Below are 9,241 nucleotides of genomic sequence, written 5' to 3'. Positions count from 1 at the left end.
CAACAAGGTGATTAAGAAAGAAGATGGAGCGAAAAACTACAGCTGACTAACGAAGACTAACGGAATTACAATCTTAGGGGTCAAATTAGAACAATAGATAAATATGTGGTCCAAATTGGAATTAACCCTTAAGTAAATCCAATTTTTAATAGTGGTGTCAACCCCAAATCCCATTCACTAACTAGTATTTTAGTCCCACCAAACCCTCCCTTTATAAATCCCAATTTCTCAATATAAAAACACAGACAAAAGTTCTACAGAGAGAAAGAGCTTCGATTTTAGGGTTTTTGCTGCAACAAGAAGACAAACCCCAATTTTGACTCTCTTCACTTCCATTTCTCTCTCTTTTCTCTCTCTCTATTTCAACTTTTTCAGTGGCGGAGATGAATTTTCCGAAAAGTCAATCAGAAACTGACGATCGAGTTCTCGAATCAGGTGAAGATTTATCAGAAACTGTTTTCTCAAAGAGAGGTTGTTGTTCTTGGATACCGTTTTTCGGATCAAACAAATTAGAAACAGTCGGATTAGTTTCACGAAATTATCATCATCGAACAGTTTCTGATTCCGATGATAAATGGTGGAAGAAAGGAATAAACGCTTTGAAAAAAGTAAGAGAGTGGTCTGAAATAGTAGCAGGTCCCAAATGGAAAACTTTTATCCGGCGATTCAATCGGAAAGGAAGAGGCGGAGGAGGAAGTAATAGGTCCGCCGGTCAATTTCAGTATGATCCGTTGAGTTATGCTCTTAATTTTGATGAAGGCAACGGAGGAGGAGGACAAACTAGTCTTTTGGATGATGATGATTTTGCTTATCGTGATTTCTCTTCTAGGTTTGCGGCGTTACCGGTTTCTGCTAAACCTTCCATGGATTCCGGCAGAGATGGACCTTCGTTCATCTGAATATTCACCACCAGTAAACCGGCGATTTCATTATTGTGGGCCGATCTGATGATATGACCCGATTTGTAATCGGGTCGACGCTAAAATACGCTCCGCAATGTGATTTTGCTAAATTACGCGCCATTCGTCAAATGCGCGGTGGAATTGCAACCGCGCGCATGTTAGTAGGCTAAAGTGCACGTCTTTGCTAAACGGCGCCACTAATATGCGCCTATTTGATGCAAAATTTTGGGGGATCTGTTTTTTTTATATTTGGAGTTTGATATAAGTAATGAATTTGTATAAAGTGAATGAAGGAATATAAGCAAATGAGTTGGGATGATAGGGAGAGATCAACAAAAGGCCAATAATGAGAAAGGGAATAGTTGGAAAGTTGTTTACGTTTCTTCTTTAATTTTTAAATTTTTGATGTTTGTTGCATATAAATATCTTGATTTTAATTCAATTTTTGTTCATGGGTTTGGGTAATTCTAAACACTTTGTTATCCATTTTGTCTTTGTTTTGATTGGTATTTTCCAACATTTACAAGTAATATTTGATGCTTTGATGGTGATGGTTGTGGTCCTTTCTGATTTAGATATGAAGTTTGGTTTTACTATAGAATAAACCTAGATTAAAAGCCCATTGTGTTCATGACAAAATAACTCAGACGAATCAACTCAGGCAAGCGAGACTCAGGCTCGTTAGAGCCAGACAATAAAAAACAAACACTACCTTAGACTGACCATGATCGCTTTACGCGGTCGTCAAATTATGTGTTGAATTAGCACGAGACAATGTCGCCTATTACCCGTGCGGCATTTATGCTCAAGACCTGCTTAAGTCGAGCACAAGTCTACCTTTACCTTAAGTTGCCCAACTACTACACACTGACTCAAGCGAACTAGTCAAGTCTTTTGGTGGTAGAATCACCCAACTAGACCACACTTGTACTTTGGTGGAAGGAACTCTTCTATTGTCTTAAAGATTCTCAAGTACAAACTTACAGGCAGGCTTCCCAAGTCATTCAATTTGGATCTCACTTGTTTGGATCACTTCTTCGATGGTTTACAAATGAAGGAGTTCACCCCTATTTATGTTAAAATTCTCACCCAATGGATGGTCAAGACTAAAACACGTGTCTACAATCTAATGACTAGTGTAGAGATTTCTATGGAAATCTCTAGATTTCTTCTGGAGTGCTCCTAGTTCCTCCACAATTCTCTTCGGAATTCCTTCCTTGGCAGCTCATTAGTGTGAAAAAAATGCTCAAGTCCATTTGCTAGGCTCAATGTAGTATATTCTTGAGTTATGTAACCAATTTAAAGGCTACCATCAAGAAGATTCACATATGCCCATAGTCCGGCTCATTACTTAGCCAAAATTTTGGTGGCGTGACAGTATGTACACTTGCACCCTGACAAAGTGTGTTGAAGGATTAAAGTGGGTCGGGTTCATCCCAACGTCCAAACTCTATTCTCATATGAGGGCATACGTGTACAGATGGCCGGGCGGAAAAGATACATTATCAAAAGCACATCATATCTAAACCTAAACACATCTTTCAAGCCCCAAAAGTTGTATATATGCATCAACTAGTTTAGATGGTAGGAGATTTAAGTACATGCTCTATGTCCCAAGGTCAATTTCTACATTCTCCAACAACATAGTTACCTTCTTGTTTAATCTCTGATTTTGCTTTTGATAGACTTTATATTAAGCAAAATATCACCAACAATCCATGGAAAGCTCAAGAAGTTCTTACCATCTTGACAATATCTTGGATGATAAGTTACATGGTACCATGCCGACGCCATCTTGGTATTTTCGTAGTCCTTGCAGCTACCATGAAACCATTCCTTGGCTTCTTTCTTTAAGTTCTTAACGGAGTCCAAAACTCGGTCCTTCATATCCGTGTATCGCCTTTTATCTCGCAGCAAATACACTGATAAGTCCCGTAGATTCCCTGTCAACATTTCTTCTTCCATTTCGGCTCCATAGTACTTCATTAAAGCACTTAGTCTTTCTGCATACATGTTTTTGTGACTTTCTGCAGTTTCAAGAAAAGCTTCGAATCCTTTTACTTCAAGATCATGATCATAAACAAGTGCGGTGCTTAATTTTGACTGAATAATATCTGGGTCAACGCTCTCTTTTCGGTCAATAGTTGATCGGTAGAGTTTACCCAATACTCCGGACGAGATGTACGAGGCCCTGTCTTCCCTCTCCATGAAATCTGGATACTCGTTTGGTCTTAGTTGCCTTGGCATCTCTGCTGGAGCTCCTGTCTTGGCAAAATCAACAGCCATAGAGTGCAGATTGGCCAACTGCCGACATTTCGTGCTTCGGGCCTTTTCTGGTTCACGATCTGCATGCACCAAGTGTGCAGTTGAGATCATGCCAAGCGTATCATTTATCATGTAATCGACGAAGAATTTTTGGATTTCCTGCAAGTTTTTTGAAGGAAGAGAATAAGGTTTGTTAGATAAGACCAAGGAATGAAATTTCGATTTCGATGGAAATTTCGGTCGGTCCAAAAGTGGACACGTTTCGTGGAAACGTTTCGGTCTGTGTGGAAATTTTACAAATTTGCGGAATAATAAAACAGTTCTAAAACAATAAGTTTAGGGGATAAATTGAGTTATTTAACTCTATTAGTACTAAAACAGTTAAGCTAAGTGTTTATCTGCAATTAAACAGTTAGTTTAGGGGGTACATTGAATTATTTATCAGATGTAAACCTAAAACAGTTAGTTTAGGGTCCAATCTGCTATAATAGTAATAGTTAGGGGGCTAACCAGAAATAAAATATAACATACTTGTATTGTAGTAAAAATTGTTTTCCCCTTAAATACAACCCTTAGTCCCTATTTCTAAGACTTCTCGACCGAAACCGACTGTTCCCTCTTCCTCTCTCTCTAAAATCGAAATCTGAAGTTAAAGATCACCTAAAGAAGAGAAGAATATCTTGAAGAACAAAAGATTTGAGAAGAAGTAGTCAAGAAAGATGAAACAAATTAACAAAAAGGTAGAAGATAAACGACTAAGGTATTATATGAGTTATGATTATAGAATCTTTCGAAACCCTAAACCTAAATCTCTGTTTCGAAATTTCGTATCAGATTTCGGTGGAAATTTCGTTTCGGTGATGTGAATTTAGGACATGTTTCGGTCATTTCGACCGAAATATGTCGACATTTTATTCCTTGGATAAGACTGTTTTAAAATATTTCATAGTTTCAATAAATCACGGTGAAATTGTTTTCAAGTTAATATTACCTCAAGAGTAACATCATGATCCAGTACTCGTGGTCTCCGTGCAATGTAGTCCATGGGTGTATCACTTTCAGACGGGATGAGATTTTCGTCCCAACTCACAAAATACAAGTCACCGTCTAGATCACCTCCAGAGCATTCATTTGGATGAGGCCTATACATGAAAAACCATTACATGATTAGAGAACACCATTTACCTAAATAAGCTCATAACTGTATAGTGTGGAAACCCATTTTCTTAATAGATTCCATATCAGACACGGTTCTCTATCCCAAACACGCCGAGACATAGTTTATATAATATGCTTTCAACGAGTTCTGCAGTTGACTTAGCATAAATCGATTTCATGAAAATAAGAAGATTACGGTGATAACATGAAGCCCAATACACCAAATTATATACCTCTATCCCATTTTGCTCTTTATTGAAACAGGAGAGACAATTAAAGAACAAGAAGTAATACAAATACCATACCTTTCTCCCTTTTGAGGGAAGACCAAGCAATCAACCATATTCTTCTCCTCTAAGTCCGGTTCATAGACAGCCTCAAGCACTCTAATATCACCTGGATGAAGGCAAGGATTTTTCGTAACGACGACCTTCCCTACTACTATGGATGTTTTATCATCGACCTTCTGAAAAAAGGATTGAGAACCACATTGAAGTTCTGCTCTTGTCATTGACACACGGATAAATACTTGACCATAGCTTAACGTCTCAGTTTCATCCAAACAACCCATCATGACCCTGCCTTTGGGTACAAAGATTCTGCATCTACTTCTTATATCAGAACACTGGGTCTCATAATGTGCTCTAAGAATCATAAAGAGGTATGGCTCCGAGTTTGGTTCATAACCCTGAAGTAACATTTTTACTAGGATATTCTTAACTTCACCTCCATTCATCCCATTTAAAACACTAAGAGCAGCCTCTCTACTTATTAACATTTTGTCTAGAAGATCAATTTGATCATGTTGCAATGACAAAAAGTGTTCATCCTCGATCCCCAAAGTAGATAGTAGAGAGATAATCTCTCGGTTCAAATAGCATGGCATGAACTCGGTCCAACTAGTAATATTGAGCATTCTACTATCTGACTCAAACTTTTGCATACTTGGTCTCAATGATAATTTGTGAAAGGAATTACGGTCAACGGCTATAACACCTTTATAGCCACCATATCGAATTTGGAAAGCTGATGGAACGTGATTGAGCCCACACTTCTGAGCTACTTGTTTGGCAAAGAAGAGAGAAATTTTACCTATTCCATCTGAGAAACAATAGTTAACACCATCATTTGTAGCTTCAACGTCGGGAATCATTTCTACATCTCGAGCAGGAACATTAAGTGTCTGCACTGAAGAACTAAACAATTGACCCATTCTTGCAGCACACTTGGACACCGTACGGATTTTGTTGAAACAACCCATCCATTCCCTAATGTTTTGTGAGTTAACTTTATCATCAGAAGCAAACATCCAAATCGAACTCGAACGAAGTTGGCTTGCCGAGAAGGCTAGAAACTCAAATCTCTTACTGCCTATCACAAACCCATCTTTGAGGATTGACAACACCCGGTGGTATATTCTAGTTCTATAGGGTTTCGAAAAGATACCTTGCTCGATAGTTGTCGTGATGGCATCGGACGGAAGTTTGCTCCAGTCTTCCTCGACAAAGGAAACTCTCATAAAATCATTAGCATATTCGGCAAAATGCTTTACTACATAATTTGAGGTTTCCACTTCAGGACCCAAACAATAGACCTTAGTCGGTGTAATGAGGACTCTATGACAACTCATTAGATTCCGTTCTGCCAAACTGTTCCGCGGCGACTGATACTTTTGATGCCCATTCTGGCTATCTAGGTGATGCTGGACAAAAGAGACGACATCATAGCTAGTTGATTTCACATTGTGCAACTTTCGGAGAATTTTTAACACTATTTCCACATTTAAATGACTAAGAATCTCAATCAGCTCGCTGGTCACTGCAGTTATGCTAATTTTTTGGGCGTGAACCAGAGAATTAAGCAGAAAAAGAACCTCATATGACAACTTAGAATCTGATGGACATCTTACTAGAGGTACTAGTTCATCCGAGGCAAAACAAGATCGGTCCAACTTTTCTAGAGTCAAATTTTCCACCTGTCCTTCATAATGTGGGAAACTGGTAAGAATATCTGAAGCTAATTTCCCCTTCTGAACTTGCCAAAAGAAAGAGGATGACTTCCCAATTGACTTTAACAACGAGATATCTGTTGTCCGAACCCAAAGGAACTCAAAATTTTCCTTACAGATGAAGTATCGATCTGAAACAATATTCGGGGATGTAGTAGGTCCAAAAACTTTTCGATAGATCTTTGGAGCATGTTTGAGCTGAAAAAAAAAATTCAGGTAAGATGTTTCGCAAGAGTATCTACTTTCAGATTTAAAATGCGATCACGAGTAGCAAGAAGCAAAATTAACATTACATGTAGAATAACAAACAAAAAAATAGAGGCACAATAGAGCTACGGTCGACACTTTCTTTTGTATCGAAGATTAAGTTGTCAATTTTAATGCCATTGCCTCTGGATCAACTCTGATACTTTTTTCATGTTTTAAATTTTTTAATGATCGATACCTTTAAATGCTAACCAAGGGATAACACTAAATAAGCATAAAATCACCAGCTAAATGCAACTAAAAGTTTTCAACGAAGTGCTATTATTGATTCATTCTTTTCAGTAGTACAGCAAAGGCATACTATGCATATATTCACCAAGGCGGGCGTCTGAGTGAGGTAAGGGGGTCAAGAGTTGTAAAATACGTACTATGTTCATAGAAGAAATTCAGATACAATCAACAACATCAAATAACAAACCAAAGAGAGACAAAATATATAAGCCCCCTCGAGGAACCTATTATAGAGATCAAAACTTTTATTTTCATAAGATCATTTATTCTGTGTAAGAACTTTTCAGGCATCAAAATCCTTTATTTATCTGATTGGGATCTACTTCCAAGATGTTAACTAATTATAGGAGAGCTAGAAAGCCCATGTGCTATATTACTTCGTATTATTTCCACTTATGGATGTTCTAATTGAACTTTGTAACATCCCTAAAACAGATACACACACACACACACATATATGTGTGTGTGTGTTTGTGTGTGTGTGTGTGTAGAATAACATTTCAAGAACATCTATATATATATATATATATGTACATGTATATTGTATTGTAGAATACCATTTCAAGAACATCCAACACTAAAACAAAAATATAAAAATTTTAAACATCGCCTGCAAATCAGTATCACAAACATTTCTTTCCTCTCTTATATTTAATGTCTTAAGCTATTCTTCTTTGCATTTTTATGTTAATTGGTTATCTAAGCGTGAAAGAACTACACAGAGAAATGCCATGCTAACAAGAAGTGAGAACCAACAAAACTACAGCATCCTAATAAAGCATCCCAATTGTACATAAATTCATTATAAGTTAAGTGCTTCGTCTATGGCTTCTTTACGTAAACAACAATATCGGCTCATTGCGTTTTGTAATTGGAATGTAAAACTTAAATCCCTTAACAAGTAGACATTTATATTTAAGTTTTTTTAGTCAATAGACTCATAAGTCAAAAATAAAGGTTATTACTTTATTTACTTCTAAGTGGATCAATTAAGTGTAGCTCTAAACCAGGAACAACATAATGTTTAGGTCTAATAGCAACCTAAACAACGCAATTTTCGTTGTTCCAGAGCTTGGTCCATAGTTTACTAAATGATCAGCCAACCTTTAATACCTTCTAAGATAAGTGCAAAATTCGATCCCAAGTCCATAATGTACACCTAAACTAATTTACATTTTTCCTTGTGATAGATACACATGCACGCGCGCGCACACACAAACACAAACGCGCCCGCGCACACACAGAGACAAAAAAATTATACCTTGAGAAGAACTCCATTTGAATCACCTCCATCCATAGAACACCCAGAAGAACTAAGGATATCCCCAAATTGAATGACTAGTTTATAAGTTTCACGATCTTGAGCTACCCAAATCTCAACCCTTTTTCTTTCAGGCATAATCTCCATTTTTTGAGTTTCCCATGACTCCAAAACATTTAACAGATCATTCTGAGCTAAGAAACCCACATGCAAAACCCCAGAACCAATCCGATGATGAACCTCACTAGGTCTAACAGTGATCTCTCTAAAAGAAGGTAAAATTGAGAGATGGGTACCATTAAAAACTAGTTTTCCTTGAGAATGAAGAAGATTTACAGTGTTAACTATATCAATAGTCTCGAATTGAATTCGACCCATACCTTTTGATTTCCAGTTTTTTCGCTCAGTGAAGATTTCAAGGGCATAAACAGTGTCTTTGCCTAATAATTTCTCGAAGAATTGGTGAAGATCTTTAGCAATGGCTGTTAATGGGATGTTTGAAATTCTTAGAGTAGTTGTTACTCCAGCCATGGCTGATGATGGGGTATAGAGGAGAGAGAAAAAGGAGTGATTTTTTTGGGGGGTTTTACAGAGGTTTTAGCTATACTCGACTCTTAACCACTGATGTTTAGCTGAATCCCTTGTTAGTAAAAGTTGAAGAGATCAAAAGGAACAACTGACTTCAAATAATGATTTTGGTGGAATGAGGGTTTAGTAGGGTTTGGAGATGAAGTTTTTGATCTGAAAGTCGATCTCGTTAAACGGTTAAGATCAAAAAATAAACAAGGGACAGGGATAAAAAGACAGTCGATGATGTTTTGCGGGAAAATAAGAAAAGACCCCAAAATTATACCCCAAACATACCCTTCAAGTTGTCGCACGGTAGTCAACAGTTGGTAGCCCAAATGGTTCCAAGGTGTTGACATAAACTCTAGAAAACTCTGGAGGTCCTGGTTCGAATTCCAGAGAAGGTGGAATCTTTGATTTATTTGAATTGGGATTGTTAGGGTATAAATAATGTAGTTGGGCTTTAGACCATTGTTTAGTTGGATTGTAGGCCCGGTTCTGTTAGAGTTTGAGTGGGCGGTTATCGAGCTTATCACATCTTTGATGTATCAATGCATGACATGCCACATTGGCTTAGGTAGG

General features: G+C 37.5%; 2 protein-coding genes across 2 annotated transcripts; one reads left to right on the top strand and one right to left on the bottom strand.

Annotated features, from left to right (window-relative positions):
* Positions 1–254: 254 nt before the first annotated feature.
* Positions 255–1,040, top strand: LOC147542797 (uncharacterized). Its single transcript, XM_086632728.1, has one exon. The coding sequence runs from the start codon at positions 384–386 to the stop codon at positions 897–899; it is 516 nt and encodes a 171-aa protein (XP_086488854.1). The 5' UTR covers positions 255–383; the 3' UTR covers positions 900–1,040.
* Positions 1,041–2,441: 1,401 nt separating this feature from the next.
* RDR2 (RNA-dependent RNA polymerase 2) lies at positions 2,442–9,079 on the bottom strand. The gene is made up of 4 exons (XM_086632727.1): positions 8,093–9,079; positions 4,631–6,531; positions 4,159–4,309; positions 2,442–3,326 (listed from the first exon to the last, which is right to left on the bottom strand). The coding sequence occupies exons 1-4, from the start codon at positions 8,621–8,623 to the stop codon at positions 2,562–2,564; spliced, it is 3,348 nt and encodes a 1,115-aa protein (XP_086488853.1). The 5' UTR covers positions 8,624–9,079; the 3' UTR covers positions 2,442–2,561.
* Between the last annotated feature and the right edge of the window lie 162 nt (positions 9,080–9,241).

Source organism: Eschscholzia californica, unplaced genomic scaffold (assembly GCF_041429995.1).
Source record: "Eschscholzia californica isolate CP2 unplaced genomic scaffold, dmEscCali1.0.p SCAF_4, whole genome shotgun sequence".
NCBI classification, from domain to species: domain Eukaryota; kingdom Viridiplantae; phylum Streptophyta; class Magnoliopsida; order Ranunculales; family Papaveraceae; genus Eschscholzia; species Eschscholzia californica.
This window is presented reverse-complemented; position numbering and strand designations above follow the sequence as displayed.

Excerpts from the sequence above, each read along its gene's own strand:
- RDR2 (XM_086632727.1), bottom strand. The coding sequence starts at position 8,623 with ATGGCTGGAGTAACAACTACTCTAAGAATTTCAAACATCCCATTAACA. Across the intron at positions 6,532-8,092 it reads CAAATGGAGTTCTTCTCAAG|CTCAAACATGCTCCAAAGAT; the intron begins GTATAATTTTTT and ends TTTTTTTTTCAG. Across the intron at positions 4,310-4,630 it reads TTCCCTCAAAAGGGAGAAAG|GCCTCATCCAAATGAATGCT; the intron begins GTATGGTATTTG and ends TTTCATGTATAG.
- LOC147542797 (XM_086632728.1), top strand. The coding sequence starts at position 384 with ATGAATTTTCCGAAAAGTCAATCAGAAACTGACGATCGAGTTCTCGAA.